Source organism: Sciurus carolinensis, assembly GCF_902686445.1.
Source record: "Sciurus carolinensis chromosome 19 unlocalized genomic scaffold, mSciCar1.2 SUPER_34, whole genome shotgun sequence".
Lineage (NCBI taxonomy): Eukaryota > Metazoa > Chordata > Mammalia > Rodentia > Sciuridae > Sciurus > Sciurus carolinensis.
Window position 1 is genome coordinate 6,141,475 of NW_025920112.1, and position 17,379 is coordinate 6,158,853.

The following is a 17,379-nucleotide window of genomic DNA, read 5'->3' on the forward strand; positions in this document are numbered from 1 at the left end:
GCAAGCCAGTCACCTTTGCATCCTTTGACACTTTGCAGAAGGTAGGGTACATTTTTATAGCCAAAAACTGCAAGTTACCAGTAAGTCAAAACAACAGTAATGTAGGGAGTGGATCAGAAAGACCCAGCTCAGGGTAGAGTACAGTGCCCAAGAAAAATAGGAACTAAAATGAGAACATCTTTGAAGTGCATTTCTTAATAATACATTGTTTCAGAGTAATGAAAGTGTCTTTCAGCTGTTATGTGTTGCCAAACAATATTGGCTTAGCTTGAGCTAAATTACATAGGCGGGGTTTTCTCATTTAAGAAGCATTTTGCATATGAAATGGAGTCTCCAGTAAAGTGAGGTTTGTCTGGTCAAGGCACATGTAATGCGGCTCATAATAAAAACAGTAAAAGGGCTGGGGATTCACCCTCGAGTTCAATCCTGCTAAAAGCAACAAAAACAACAAAAAGACTGCCACCAGTACAGAAAGAGCATTACTCCGTAAACTCCAGTAAACTGAGAGAAACGGTGGTGTTGATGTGGGTCAGACTCTGAGGCCAGACAATTGCAGTCCATCTTGTCATCATTATCAGAAATGACTCAGTATCTTAATCACTAGAGAAGTAAGATATGTGGGAGGAAAAACCGCAGGAAGTTGACCTATAGTCAGCCCACACTGGGTCACTCCTGGACAATAAAAGATGGGCAGCTGTCACAGGTGGGGAAACCCAGGTTGCTCTTCCCCATGGGATGGATTTGAATGTCAGGACATGAGGGTTGTAACCTGTGTTCTCTCTTTCCTTCATGGACAAGGAGATTCTTCCTTTGTCATGTTCCAAATACAGAGTAATATTACTGTTATTTTTATACATTTTTGGATAAAAATTATTTAGGATTTTTTTGTAAAGTTTTTCTCTCTGACAATATTTGATATAGGAACTGTGAAATATTCAATGGAACATTAATATATAACTGCAAATGATTTCAGAAAATATAATGGATTAGATTTATACATTAAAATGCATTGATAAAATTACATCTTTTATGAAAGATTCATGGGAATAATATGGTAAATCATATAATTATTTAATAAAATAACTGAGTTTCCAATAAAGAGACATTGTGGTAGGCAGTGTAAATTGTAAAGACCACATGAGAAGAGCACTTGATCTCATCTAACTCCATGCAGTGAAATCAGGATGATGCTGAAATTCATCTTTATCATTTCCCTGAGAACACCTCTCTTCCTATTACTCTCCTCACAGCATCCTTTACCTGTTTGTTCCTGAGACTTTAGATGATAGGATTCAAGAAGGGAGAAGAAGGGAGGAACCATGGTGTAACAGGCAGAGAGAAGCATAACCTGGAGTGTGTCAGAGGTTGCTGAAGGTACACACCTGCACCAGAACTGAGGAAGATGGACACCATGAGGATGTGAGGGGTGCAGGTGGAGAAGGCTTTGCTTGGGGCTCTGTTGGGAAACCTCAGCACAGTAGAAAATATGTGTATATATGATGTGACAATAAAAATAAAGCAACCACCACCCACAAACACCACAGAAACAAGAACAAGGATCATGTTGCTGGTGGTGTCAGAGCAGGAGAGGCTCAGCAGAGAGGGGAGATCACAGAAGAACTGATGGACCTCATTTGACTGGCAGAAGGACAGCCGGAAGGTGTTTCCAGTATGCACACCTGCGTACACCAGGCCACTGAGCAGGGAAGCCAGGGTCATGCTGACACAAAAGTGAGGGTTCATGATGATGGAGTACTGGAGGGGCTGGCAGATTGCCACATAGCGGTCCCAGGCCATGATGGTGAGAAACAGCATCTCCACACATGCACAAAAAATGACCAAGAAGATCTGCATTGCACAACCAGCCACTGATATGGCCCTGTTGCCAGTGATGGAGTTGACACAGGCACTGGGGACAGTGGTGGAAATGTAGCACAGGTCCAAGGTGGACAGGTTCCTGAGGAAGAAGTACATGGGTGTGTGCAAGTTCTGGTCAGCAGTGGTGACAGTGACGATGAGCAGGTTCCCTAACAAAGTACTCAGATATGTCAGTAGGAATACCATGAAATAGAGGACTCTCATATTCCACCCATCAGGAGAGCCCAGGAGAAGAAATTCCGTTACCATGGTGGAATTGGTCATGTACTGGAAGTTCTGGTTGTGTGGAATGATAAAGTCATAAGAGAGAGGAAGCAAATCATGATTAATGCAATTAGAGTACAAATTCATGTCCACAGTGTTTCTTGAAGTTTTAGTTGCTTTCCCTGCAGAGAAAAAATCACTCCTGGTTTACTGATTATTTAATCATTTCTGAGCAGAGTGCCCCCCCTAGGGCAGGCTTGGAGCTCTGCAGCCCAGGCTCTGGGTGTGACCTGCAGGGTTGTCCTCAGCTCTTCCATCGTGCCTCCCTTGACCTCTTGAGAATCCCATGCAGAGCACTTGCAGGGACTGCTCACCTCCTCTCCTGCATGGCCACTTTTCTCACAGTGTTCTTTAACTGTGATTTAGTTAACTTCTGTCTCTTCCATGAATAAAATTTCACCATTATTTTGCCATTTTTTCCAGACTTACATAATTCTAATTATGATTAACAATGCAAATGTAATTAATTTTTTTATATTTTCATGTAGGAATCTATCTATTGTTGGAGTATTTATCACCATGATCATGAAAAATTTTACTCATGAGGAAACAGTCTGTAACAATCAACGTTTCCCTTCCCAGGCCTGTAGGTGCAGTGTTGAGGAAACAGAGCTGACCTGACTGCACCTGGACTGTACTTCAGGTGCCCACCTTTCCTGTGGTTCCCCCAGGACCTGGGTGGTGCTGCCTCAGGTCACACACCCTTAGCCCTCCTGTGCCAGCTCCCACTGGGGCTCTCTTTTCATCTCCAATAAATGAATTATATGTCAGAATTCAGCCCAGCTAACGTTCTCCTAAACTTTTACTTTTCACCTTAATGATTTTACTTTGTGTTCAGCACCATGAAGTGGAAGTTTCCTTTGTTCACACAAGAGTTTGTATCTCCATTGTTGACACATTCCATTATATTTCTCTCTTCTCAATGGCATCATAAATGTACAAAAATAAACTGATTGCATATCATAAAATGGATTTTTAGCTCATAGGTAGAACACTTCTAAAGAAGCTCAGACCAGCTCAATCCCCAGTCACTAAAGTCATCTTCTGCTCAACCCTCTGAAAACCTGGGTTTGCCTCAACACCTTGCCAGAATAACCACACTAACCTTAGAAAACTGACCTTGCTGAGCCTGCCTAGGCTCCTCTGGGACATGTGTGGGTCTCCCAGTGTTACCTGGGGGGCATGAAGAGATAATGGTAGATTGTTCTTAACTTGAAACTGAGGGTGAAGTTGAAGGGGTCCTTCTCAGTCTACCTGCAATCATTTTCTTCCCCATCCATCTTTCCACCTCCGAACAAATCTGAAGCTTACACTTGAGTGATGTCCTTGTTTGCAGCATCCCTGGAGTTTGCTGACAGAGGTCTATTCTACTATGACATACCAATTTAATTTTCTCTATTTCTATGAATTTTTTTTTAATTTTATTCATGAAATTGTCTTTAAGAGAGGCTGAAATGACCCTTTCCTCTGGAAACTGCTTTACAACTCAATTATTTCCCACTTTTCCATAGTGTTAGATATGGAGATGTCACACTAACTTTCACTAAATCAGTATTTTTTCATCACTGAAATCACTGGTGGAAATTCCTTGAATTGGGACCTTGTATCATTCACCTTTTTATTCTTTCAGGAGTAAGTGCAGGATGTCCTTCACAGTGGTTCATGAACTAACGCATGGTGGATTTGTTGACTGACTACTCACCTGGACTGGCATTCTTTACTGATTGACAGATGAAGGGCTCCCCAGCAGACTCTTCCCCTTCCAAACGGCTGTGGCACACAGTCAAGCTGGGTTGAGGTCATGCAAGCCCAGGGGGCTGTGCACTTGCCAGGTAAGACCTCTTTACAGCAGTAATATCACTTAAATACATTATTGATGACACAAGTATGGCCACAGCTGTTAGAGATGATGAGTTTTTGGAAAGAAGAAAAATATTGATTATTTAAATAATTTGATTACCATGACAGAGATAATAAAATATGTAAGAAAGAGCATGTGACAAATTCAGAAGGTAATAGGTGATCAGTCAAATCCATATAAAAATCTTTCAGGTTTTCAACCTTCTATACTGACCTCCAGGCACTCCAGGTGTCCTTGCTGACCACCCCTAGACCTTTGTGTCAAATATTAGATGGATGATTAAATATGTTTGGAATTTGGAAACTGGAAACTGGCATAAAACTACAAAGACATATTCTTTGTTTCTATTTTATTTCAATGAAATCATGTACTGCTTTTGTTATTAAATGGAAAATTCTGCTGTAAGTAGTTTGAATCATATGAGCTTAATTAATGTCCTTCATTGCTTAAGTGTTTAAATTATAACTTCAAAAATTCTTCTCTAGATTTGACTTATTTTTTTATGGATTACTCTCATAGGAAACTTCAGATTATTGATATAATACAATAAATATATTAATCACCACCTTATTTCAAGGGTCCTCAGAATATTCTTGCAGATCTACAAGATACGATTACCTTGTTAACCTAGATTTTTATAAATAAGAAATAAGCTTTAGTTTCTGTAGTTTAACCTCTAATTTTTGGAGTGCTCAGAATTACATTGTCCTTCAAGGTGTCATAAAGCTAATCGCATTTTCCTCTTAAAAAGCAAATTTAGAAACATAATAACACACAGTTCAGGTAGCGTGAAGGTCAGCAAAAGAAGTAGGAGAAGTTAGCACATGTTCAATGCCAGAAGTATGGGGAGGGACTGACCCAAGTGCTGTCCTCTGTAAGGGGGAACAGCTGGGGGTTTTCATTTTCATCCATATCTTGACAGTACTTAATAAGGAAGAGTATGTGAAACAGATTGCATTTAATAATGCACAGGATTGCTTGAGTTATAAGATACAAGAATTAATTATTTTCTGAATTACTTCTTTCCTACTAGCAATTATGCTTCAGAGTTGTTCATTAGCCATTAAGGAATGCTTAGGGACACTTTCTCACATCCTGATCTCCATAATGTGCTTCCAAATCTGTGTAAATTTATTTTTATTTTTACCAGTGGACACACTCTACTAACATCTGATATACATTTAATATGAAATGTGAAAAATTATTGAAAAGGAAAACATAGTTGTGATGAGGAAAAATAGGTGAGGTTGATGAATTCAAAATGCTTCTGTGAAAATTATATTCAATGTTAGATGTTTTATCCCCAAAGCTGCTGAAAAATAACACATATTATTTACTAAATGAATTCTTTTCTAACTCCCTGTCATCTGTCAGCTCTTTGGCATTTTGTGCTTCTTGCCTTAAAAGGAACGTATTCTTCTGTTACCTCTTGAATCTGTGCAGTTAATTCTGTGCATTTTCTAGGTGTGTGGTAAGTAAAAGTAATTTGAAAAGAATAATTTTAAACCCCTAAGAGGTAGCATGAAGAACGATCACATGCCTTAGTTGCACATTCTGTGCAGATATCCAGGACACTCCAGGTACATTACTGCTGAAGCACCAGAAATCATAGCAAATACTACTGTACAAGTCCTCTCTGTGCCTGTTTATCTTTGCAGAATAAATCATTTTTTCCGTGATTAGCTAACTCTCTGGATGAGAATGCAGTTTGTTGAGCAGAATAAAAATGAGGATTCACATGCATTTGGATGCTGACTGCCAAGTACTTACTCCCCAAAGTTTCCTCTTCTCTACACTTTTGCTGAATGGAATCTCTCCTTGGCTTCTCCCATCAACTGTGTCTGCAGCCAGGGTGGACCTTGTCCAGCCAGCACAGTGCCATGTGGGATGTGGGCAGCACAGTCACCTCTGCTTTATGTGAACCTGGTGCCTTGCCAGTGGGAGCAGGGTACCCCGGAGCCCAGATCAGCCTGGAGAGACAACAGGAGGCGTGAGCACAGCACCAGGCAGCAGCACCTCTAGATCCCAGGAGAGGACCTGGCCATGTGCCAGCCTGGACAGTGGATGATAGGAACTGCTCTGCTGGGCTTCACCCCAAGTCATTCCTGAGAAAGGAGTAACACTGGGGAGGCAGTGATGGTCCAACTGGGTGTGCTTTCATCTCCACTCCTTCACCTCAGTGTGAGTTAGGGGAGTTTATGGGGGTCAGTTAACCTTAGGGTGGTGAGCAACTCTCACTCACTCACCAACCTGTAAGTGTAAACATCCAACTCTGTCATCACTTCAGCAGCAAAATCTCTAATAATTGGTATGAAATCCACATGACATATAGTTAACCTCTGTAACAGTTTATGGTAATCAATTAAGTGTAATATACTAGATTTTCAAAATTGTACAACTTCCAACTGAATCTTTTTCCCAAATATTTCTATTTCTTGAAATGGACCATTTAATCTGTTACACATATTGTCCCTCCTTATCTTTATCACAGTCACTGGAAACCATTAAGTATAATCACCATGCTAAAATTTTTTGTTTTAACTTAACAATGATTTATTCACAGGAATACATATAAGTAGAGAAAAATAACTGAAAAGCTAAACAAATGAAAAGAACAGGAACCAAACCAACATTCACCCTATAGCTTTAACCTTGCTGTCTGTGTCCATGTTTCTAGGGCACAGAGGGCCACCAACTTGCACCAGTACAGTGTAGAAAGCCTGCATTATATTTGTAAAATTAAACATTTCTTTTGGATCAAACTTTGAGCACAGAAAGAAAAGCTTGAAGGCAGTATGTTGAGTGGGAATACACATTGAAGACAGCAATCGTTTTTCATCTTGTACAATTGTTGTCATGTGCCAACTACTCTCATGCAGCCCTTTACAGATCTTTTACCATGTCATTTAAATTTTGGAAGGTTTGAAGCAATCACTGGTAGTATACAGCCATGTAGAAAGCACAGCACACTGACAGCACGGAGGCAAAGATGTTGCACAGGTTCAGCATCAGCTTTCCACACTGTGCAGGATACACACATTACAATACCAATTTTATTCCTAACAGACCCTACAAAGATATTTCAAGACCTAGCTGAAAATTGAGGTGCTTTTACATATCTATTTATTTTTTTATATCTATTTTATTAATAAAAATAAAATCTGCAAATCTTCAAAAGAAATTTTAAAAGCAGGGCTACACCAAATTGATAAATCACAAAGCAAACTGGTGCCACATAGGTAGAGGAACACCAGTCTCACTCTACATGATGCAGGATGCTAGCTGCCCACTGATTTACCTTCAATCCCTATGAGCCAGAACACATGCCTGAACCTTAAGCTGCACTTCAATAAAGTGTGTTGGTATCGAAGTTAAATCTAATGAAGTACAGTCATTAAGTAATATGCACTACATTAATGTTTCAATGTAAATTCAAGGTGTAAACTTCAGTTTTGATATGTCCAACCCCTTTTATGCCCCCTCCCTTTCCACCCTACAAAGGTACAAGGCTTGACTCATTTGGATTTCACAGGGTGCTTCATTGTATGAATTTGTTTTGTTTATTTCCAATATTTTTGGGAGGGTCTTACATCATAATTTCCAAGATCCTTCTTGTACAGTGGGAGGGTCAGCTGATTTTTAACTCTATTAGTTTTGTTTGTGTAGCTCTTTATCAGCATGCAAAACAAGGCACTATATTATGAAAACATGTATATGAAAATATTTACTTTTAAAAATAAAGCCTTTTTGGTGTTTGTAACCGATTCTTAGGTTTCCTTTATTGTGCATTACAGAATTTTTTCTCTTTCTTATCCCTATGCATCATCATATGGTTCTTGTTTTGGTACAATTCCCCATAATATTTCAGAATATACTGTTTTGTGAGTACACTGAATAGATGTCTTTGCTTCGTCACATCCAGTGCAGAATTGTAATTGAAGTTGTAATTTCCACCCACAAAGGCTCCAGATGTTAAAAAACATTTCCAAGGCCGACTTAATATAATAACCTTACACTTGCCACCCACCCATCCCAGTAGGGTTGGGATTACACTGTATTCCCTACTGATATACCCTTCCCTCTGTAAAGGGTAATAATTTCCCTGGGTGCAGAGGCTCCCTTGTAGTCTCTAAGATTAAAGGACCCCTAATTTTTGGGTCTGCAGCCTAAGTGTGCTAGATTAAACACCATAAAAAGCTACAGACACTCTTAAAGGGAAGAGGAAACTGGTCAGAGAAATGCCTTCAATTTTCATCCTCAATTTCCTTTTTAAATCCATGAAGGATCTTACAGAACCTGTGGCCGAGATCATCTTTGGGATTGATCCATGAGGCAACAGCATCACAAAAATATAAATAATCATGGATTACACCACTAGGATTCACACTGATCATGGTAAGTGTCCCATGGAATGCTGAGTCCTTTTCTACATTGTCTCTGATGTTTCTCAGAGAGGTACACCAGCATCTTATGAACTGCTGTAGAACAGGGGCCACCTCTTGGGACAAATGCAACAAGATGAGCATTGTTATTGCTGTATTCTCTAACAACATCTCTCATGTGTTGGTCTGTTAATGATCTCTACAAGCTGGTGCAACAACACAGGAATGTAAGGCAGCATATCTATACCCCTGAGAATGAAGATTTCTCCAGGTGCCTTTTTGTGGAATCAAATGAACTCTGGATTTAGGTTGGCTCCCAATATTGGCATGAAATTGACTATGCAAGTTTTAACATGCTGAAAGTAAGCTTTGGTCAGGTCAACTAATAGGGCGAGGAGACTGTTTAAGTTTTGACATTTTCACCTGCATGCATTGATACATTAGCGTTAGGATGTTACTTCGGGCTATCAGCTGTTCAATGTTGTCTTCAAGTCCTTCAGCCAGGCCACTGAGTAGATCAATAACCACTCTCATAAAATCTTTCTTTGAAGTCTCATATTGATCTGGTTGAGCATTGCTCAGAGGACTTGTGCAAGTGTCTTGTGTATTAGGTTCACGCAATACTGATACACAGGTTCACGATACAGAAGGAAGTTGGACTGCAGGGCCATGGGAACTGAAGATAGGCACTCAAAGGAAAGAGATCTTTATCTTCATCCTTTAACATGCTCCATTTCTGGATCAGTGGAGGCATTATCATCTGAATATGTTCTGGTTGGTTTGAATAATATTCTGCAGAATCTGTTAACGTTCCAATAGCATCATAAACAATGAGCCGGTTTTATGTTGGTATTTACTGAATGCAAAGACCAGGGTATCAAAAATATAAGCAAGGTAAGGAACAGGTTCTGTACAAGCCTCCTCTTTAAGAGTGTCAAAGGTGCAGCAGGCAGCTTCCCCTACTCTCTGTTCCCATCCAGGACATGCTTTAGCAATTCTGCCATTAATGGCTCCAGGTATATATCTGGTGACTGACTAGCTACCCAATGTGCACAGTGTAAGTGTCTGGCATGTTATGGAATACACAGGAACCTTTTTATCATAGAGGAACTGAATAAGGGGAGGGATAAACTCAGGCAGTTATGGAATCATGCACCGCATGCAACATTCAGCTATTGCTCCTAAAACCAAAATGTCTGATTCTTTAACAACACATTCATGATGAAAAAGCAGTTCTTTCAAGAGAGAAAAGATTCATGGCACTAGCTCATTGCAATACATATTTGCAAGAACATCTAATGCAGCAGCAGAACATTTTCTTGGATCCCAGTCAGAAATTGTATCATCATCATCATCATCCTCTTTGTCAGCTTCTCTTCAATTCCCTCTTCATCATGCTGCTAAGCCACAATTCTTGATCAGTGAAAATGTAGCTCTATACCCTGTTCACAATCAGGAATCACTTCAGGTTTTTCAATATCACCCATGAGCAGCAACATATCTGCATCTGAGTACTTCATGTTTTTCACTAACACAGGAATCAATTTAGGAAGATGCATCATGAGCATATCTTTGCATATTGACTGTTCAGCCAAAGTATGCCAAAGTTCACAGTCTTCTAAAGCCACATTTTCATCTTGGTCTTGAGTCCTCTGTAGCATGCTCTCACCTGTATTACATATGTGAGGAAGCAGGCAATCCATTCAAACTTCAAGCAGCCTCACAAGGGCCTGGCACACATTTCTTGTACCACTGGTTCCTCATCATCAGAGTTTGAGTCCTACTAAAGATGAACTGATTGACACATGCTAGATCATGAGACCTTATTTTGGGACTACTGTGTTTGAATAACAGTAAACATTTGGGAATCATGACACTGAGAGTGCGATGTAAAACATCATTATCTAAAATGTCAGCAGAGCCTTCACCTGTCTTCTGAAGGGCACCAAATGCTCCCTCACAGGTATCATGATCTTCACAATCACTAGGTTACAAAGTTTTGGTAAGTGGTCAGACTGGTTCTGCAGTTCTCCCTTGGACATGATGGTTGTCAATATGCCTCCAGGGGTTTTGATGAAGGAGAGGAGTCACCAATATTATTTTAACATTTACTTCTAATAAAATGTCACACCACTTGAGAGGTTCTGAAAATATGCTTTCATGTTGTTCTTCCACATGAGGTCACTCAAAGGTCTTGTGGGTCATGTTCAGATTTTATTTTTGTAAGAACAACAATCAGGTAGTTGTTAAAATCTGAATATTGATTGAGTTGTTCCAGTTCCTAGAACAAACAGTAGTTAAGGAAACTTTCTTGTGTAATTGAATTCCATATTAAGTAATTACTGCTTATTGACAATAAAAATAGGAGGCTTCAGTTTTCTTTAAAGAATTAAATTATTTGGGCTTAACAAAACATGGGTAAAAAGGTCATTATTGCATGACCCTCTGGAGGGTGGTGTCTAGGGACTGGGACTCCTTCAGCAGCAGCAGGATTTGCTGAAGACCTCGCTCCTCAGGTTGATACTCATATTCCATCGTGCTTTGCTGCACTGGGTGTCCCAGAGGAAGTCCCTCTGGGTGATGTCCTGTGGAGCAACTCTCAGTAGCTCTGCTGCCAGTCTGCAGCTGCTGCCGGGGCCCTGAGCACAAGAACATGACCACATCACGTCTGCCTACATATGTCCTGACAATTTTGTATGACTAAAATCATTCAATATGTGCTCTTTTTTATGACTTGGCTTAGCCTGATATTTTAAAAATTAGTCCATATTGTAGCATTTATCACTTTTTTTTCATTCCTTTAAGGGATGAATGAGATGCCTTTATATGTGTCCAGCAGCATTTTAAAAATCCACAAGTCTGCTGATGGCTGTCTTGCCCTTTGCTTGGTTAACACAATGTGGGATTTGTTGGTGATTGCCTGTTCAGCATCCATTGCATAATGTGAAAGATTCCATATGAACATTGTCTATAATCATGTTGATGTACTCTTGGATTTCTTTGCTGGAGTTTGTTGAGAATGTTTCCTATGTTCTCATCAGGGATATTGTTCTGCAGTCTTCTTTCCTTATTGTCCATATTATCTTAAGCCAGTCATGCCCCACATTGTGCCTGTTATAAAGAAAAATAATTATCTGTTGATCCAACCAAAGAGAGAAAGAACCAAGAATCTATGTTGACAGTCATCAATAAAGATGGCCACCTTGGTCTTTAGGTCACATGTTCTGTTATATTGGAGGACTCAGGGGAAGCTGCAGCAGGGAACTGATCTGTCATCACTGCATTGACCCAGAGGGTTCACAGCTAGTAAAACTGCACAGTGTAAATGACTTCACACATTTGAGACACTGTTAGTTACTACGTCTAAAACTTAATTTGACTTAAAGTCTCATGGCCAATGAAAGAATGAAAATATCCAGGAACAGTGTCAGTAGTTGAGTTGGTCATTGTCAGATAGATTGAGGAAGATACTACATTTCTGAAAATTCCAAGTAACAAATATAATTTAGCCTATTATACTTGCATGTGTACAGAGCAAACTGCCTGGGTCCCAGAGTCTAGCATAATGATGGAACACTGATCATGTTGAGCCGCAGAGGGAAGCACGCTGAAGGAGGTCACAGAGTGACCTGTGAGCATCCTACCCCTGTCTCACTCATGAACTTCAGTAGAGGCTGGGCCAAGGTGAGCAGCCTCCATACTATTATGAATGTTCCACCAGACTCATGGTGAGGCGAACACAGTGCTGGTCCTCAGAACTACGTAGCTTCTAAAACCTAGACCACTCTCAGGTGGACTGTAAACCTGTCTAGTTTTCACAAGTATGTGTTTTTTTCTTTTAATTGCCATTTCTAGTATAATGTTCTCCAATATCTGGGGGAAAAGTTCAAGACTATAAAAAAGCACTGTGAAAAAATAATCAAGTCTGCTGTCTAGAGAGAAGGTTAATGGAGAAAGGGTTGCATGGGTGCATGGGTGGAAACTTTCTCTTCATATCCATCAACAGTGTCTCACAGGTTGGGGAGCTAAGCAAGAAGCATTTTTCTATTTTCTCATGTTTATAAAAAGTCATGTTTAAAGAATTAGGAAAGAAAGTTAAGAATAACGTAGGATGGAAATTATATTCTTGGAGCCCTGGAGGGGTCCAGGGATCACAGTGCTCACTGCACTGCAGGCCATGGAGGAAGAGGATTCCTAACAACTACAGTGGAATCCTGATTAATCCTGGCCTAGGTGTGTAACTGGACTATTGGAATTGTTGTTCATTCCAATCTCTCATCACCCCAGAGAACTCAGCAACATTATCCAGGACCCAGCCAGCAGCAGATTTCTGATCCACACAATACTCATCAAAGCTCTTGCATAGCACACTGACCAGGGTGGTGCATGTGAGGTGGGACCTGGCCTCCTAGGCAGATGGCCTCTGTGGAGGTGGGAAGCCTGTGCTCAGGGCTGGAGCAAATCCAATTGTTCAGTGGGCTGCTTCCAAGGAGGGATGCACTGAGCCTTTGAGCTACAGCAAGCACAGTGTGAAAACAGAGTTTTCTAGAGCACAGGTTGGAGAGATATCCATCTCAGCAGCCATTAGCAGACTGTCTGCTTTGAGCACATTCTTGAGCATGCTCAAAATCATATCCACCATGTACTGCAGTCCTACTCAGTGGTAGATGAACAATGTTGCTGAGTCATGAAAGGCTCCCTGAGTTCTCTGCTAAGAGTTTCCATTTGAATTTAAATATTTGCATCCTCTCCCATTCATAGGCATACAGAGACAAAACACCTTTTCCTCAGAATGATTTTTAGTAACTTTATTTTTGACTTGACAAAATGTATAAAGCTGTTTTCATAGGTCAGCATGTTTGCTCACATATTATAAAAGTTTTAAATTTGTTACTGTTTTCCTTTTTTCTACAATTTAATCTATTTTTCTTTTATGAATGATGAATACAAAGGATAGGTTAACTCACCAAATTATTATATTGAAATTTTGCATAACTAGATTTTAATAAGTTAATGTTAGAGTAGGCAGTGTAACTTGTAAAGCCCAGATGAAGAGGTTTATTTAATTAGGTTTATTTAATGAGTGAAATTAGATTAATACTGAAACCCATCTTTGTCATTTCCCTGAGGACTGTCTTTCTATTTCTCTCCTCACAGCTTTCTTTACCTGTTTGTCCTGAGACTGCAGATGAGAGGATTCAGTAAGGGAGGGATCACAGTGAGAAAGACAGAGAGAAGCATGTCCTGCAGCGTGTCAGAGGTTGCTGAAGGTCTCAGGTACACACCTGTGCCAGAAGTGAGGAAGACAGACATCATGAGGATGTGAAGGGTACAGTGGAGAAGGCCTCACCTGAATCTTTGGTGGAAAATTTAAGCATAGTAGAAAATATGCAAATGTATGACTTGAGCCTTATATGAATGAAGCCACCACCAACTACTATGATACAGACAAGAAAAAGGACCATGTTGCTGGTGGTGTCAGAGAAGGAGAGCCTCCACAGAGAAGGGAGAGCACAGAATTCATGGATCACGTTTGACTGACAGAAAGGATAGCCAGAATGTGTTCCCAGTGTGCACACCTGCATATACCAGGCCACTGAGCAGGGAACCCAGGGTCATGCAGACTCAAAAGACAGGGTTCATGATGATGGGGTACTGGAGGGGCTGGCAGATGGCCACATAGTGGTCCCAGGCCATGTTGAAGAGAAACAGCATCTTCACACATGCAAAATAAATGACCAAGAAGATCTGGGTTGCACAGTCAGCCACTGAAATGGTCCTGTTGCCAGTGAGAGAGTTGACACAGGCATTGAGGACAGTGATGGTAATGAAGCACATGTCCAAGATGGACAGGTTCCTAAGGAAGAAGTACATGGGTGTGTGCAGGTTCTGGTCAGCAGAGGTGACAGTGGCCATAAGCAGGTTCCCTAACATGGTACCCAGGTAGGACAATGGGAATTCTATGAAATATAGGACACTCAGTTACCATTCATTAGGAGAGGCCAGGAGGAGAGTTTGAGTCATCAAGGTGTAATTGGCCATGTACTGGAAAGTCTGCTTGTCTGGAAAGATAAAGACATAAGAGAGAGGAAGCACAGCCTGACTTAATATAATTACTTCACATATTTATGTCCACAGTGTTTTGCTATATTTTTCAGTTTATTTCCCTGCAGAGCAAAGATAACACTTTGCTTTCTGATATATTTAATAATCTCTAAAATGAGTGCACCTCCCAGGGCAGGTGTGGAAGACTGCAGCCAAGCGTCTGGGTGTGACCTGTGGGGTTGTCCTCAGCTGCTCCATCATGCCTCCCATGACCTCCTGAGACTCCCATGCAGAGCACTTGCACAGGCTGCTCATCTCCTCTCCTGCAAGTCCACCTGTGTGACAGTGTGTTCAATGATCTGTAATTTATTTACCTTCCTTCTCTTCCATAATTACAATTCAACCTTATTTTATCATTGCATACACTCTTAATATTATAAAATATGATTAGTAATTCAAATTGTAATTAACTTTTCATATTTTTATATAGGAATGTCTAAATAATTTTGGAGTAGTTTTCAACACAATCATGAAAAAAACTTACGCATGAGGAAACTCTCTTGAGAAATGATACTCCAATTTTGTATGATTTATCAAATACCTAAGTGAATTCTACTCTCATGTGTAACAAATTAGAACAAATACAAAATTAAAAAAAATAGAATACAAACTTTCCCATTCCAGGCTCCCAATTCTAGTTCTGTGGTGACCTGAGGTGACCCAACTGCCTCTGGACCCCCCTGCAGTTCCCCATTCTCCCTGGTACTCCCTAGGACATTGGTGGTGCTGCCTCATGGCCACATACCCTCAGCCAGGGGCCAGTTGCAGCTCCTATGGGGGCTCTAATTTCCTCTCCTAATGATGAGCGTAAAGTGTTTAAAGCCTCCAGGTTTCAGCCCAGATCAGTTCTCCTAAACTTCTGCTCATTACCTTAATATATTTTTACTCTGTAATCAGCTCCATGAAGTAGAAGATTCCCTTTTCTATACAATCATTTGTCCTTTTCTTGTTGACACTTTCCATCACATTCTTTTCTTCTCAGTGCCATACTCATACAAAAACATATTGACTGTGTACACTAAAAGATCAGTCATGCTCATTTATACAGTTCTTCTGCAGCAGCTCAGATCAGTTCAGTCCTGAGTCACTGATATTACCATTTCTTCTGCCCTCTAGAAACTTGGATCCTCAGTAAACAGTGGAGACAGTCAGAGATCCAAGATGGCGGACTAGAGGGAGGTTGCATTCCTTGTCACTTCATAACACCGGTTTCAAGCAGAGGATATCTGTTTCTCGGTGAGGCAGTTTTTGCTGCTTATTGATCCCCTGGTGTTTACCCATTTGTCTGCTGTGATGTCCTGCAGTCTGCCAGCATATAGACACCTTTTTTGAGAGCAGATTTTTCACTGTCAAGCGTCTGTCATCCGCAATTTGCCTGCCTCTCACCTGTCCATCGCCTGCCTTACTCCTATTCATCACCCAAAGCTTGAGGTTCACCTCCTGATCCTCCAACAACAGTCAGCAAAGTGATCGCCAACCGCCAGTGGAGCACCAGCTGCCTGCTGCTGCCTGGAAGTTCACTGTTACAGTACCTGCAGTTTTGATTACTCGTGGCTGATGCCATTTTGAGACAACAGCCAGGCCCCGTAGGACCCCTGGCTGGACTGACTGAGCCCTATCTCCAGAATCCCTCAGCCCAACCGATCACTCCCTGCCTCTGGGGCCCTCACATTGACTGACTGCTCCCTGCCACCAGGACCCCCAGAACAACTGACTGCGCCATATCACCCGGGCCCCAGACCGAATGATTGCACCCGGCCTCCAGGAACCCACAACCACACCAAACATATCAGACCTCCAGGACCCCTGCCGAACCAACTGCATCCCATCTCCAGGACCTCCAGCTGACCATGTCCAGCCCTGAGCTGCAGCTCCCCATTTGCCAACACATTTCGAAGCCAGAGTGGCCATCTTGGATAATCCTGGAAGCTGTAGCTCAGATCTTTGGGTGAGGCAAATCCCATCCTGCGATGCCTGCTGGAGGCTTGAAGCTCATTGTCAGGTACCTCTAATGCATCAGGCTACTGAGCACTGGGAGGTTTCATTAGTATATGACTGTTATACAGTAGATTTTCTTTTTTCTCCTTTTTAAAAAATTTTAGTTTTTATTTCTTTACTTTTCTTGCTTTCTTTACCTTTTGTTTACCTGTTCCCTCAGACTCTTTCTCCCTTTTTTTGCATGCTAACAACCGATTTCTTTTGATTACACTCTCACACTTTCTATTTTCTAGAACTTCTGTACATTCTTTTCTTATCCCATTAACAGCCACATTCTACATCCCTCTGCATCCTCCTTGTCCTCCATTAGAACTGCAGACATTATTGCAAACCTGTTTGTTTTACCAAAGATAATATTTGAACTCATTTTGTTTATTATGACAATTTTGTTATTGTCCCCATAGGGGCTATTTGGTCTAGGATTGCATAGTATCTGATTTGGGCACTGCTAATATTGATCTCCCCTTAAAGAAAGGGTTTTGGAAACCTGTAGGGCGACTATAAGCCTATAGGGGGAATCTGCAATACCCCAAATCTGCACTGCTAGAAGGGAAGATCCATGAACAACATGAAAAAACAAGGGAAGAAAATGATCCAAACAAATCTAGATTCTATAGTAATATAATCCAATGACAATATGTTAGAATAAATGTCAGAAATGGACTTTAGATTATACATGATTAAGATGATTCTTGAAGCAAAGGATGAGATAAGAGAGCAAATGCAGGCAATGAATGATAATACCAATAAGCTGAAAGAGCACCTGCAGGAAGCAAAAGATCATTTCAACAAAGAGATAGAGATTCTCAAAAAAAACCAAACGAAAATTCTTGAAATGAAGGAAAAATAAACCAAACAAAAAACTCAATGGAAAGCATCACTAAAAGACTA

At 40.7% G+C, this 17,379-nt stretch overlaps 1 protein-coding gene and 1 pseudogene across 1 annotated transcript; both read right to left on the bottom strand.

Moving 5' to 3' along the window:
- Positions 1-1,278: 1,278 nt before the first annotated feature.
- On the bottom strand, positions 1,279-2,142 carry LOC124973439 (olfactory receptor 14C36-like). Its single transcript, XM_047537372.1, has one exon. The coding sequence runs from the start codon at positions 2,140-2,142 to the stop codon at positions 1,279-1,281; it is 864 nt and encodes a 287-aa protein (XP_047393328.1).
- A 4,792-nt stretch (positions 2,143-6,934) lies between these two features.
- Positions 6,935-10,920, bottom strand: LOC124973545 (transportin-1-like; annotated as a pseudogene).
- Between the last annotated feature and the right edge of the window lie 6,459 nt (positions 10,921-17,379).

What these genes read in the sequence shown, in the direction of transcription:
- LOC124973439 (XM_047537372.1), bottom strand. Translation starts at nt 2,142, where the DNA reads ATGACCAATTCCACCATGGTAACGGAATTTCTTCTCCTGGGCTCTCCT.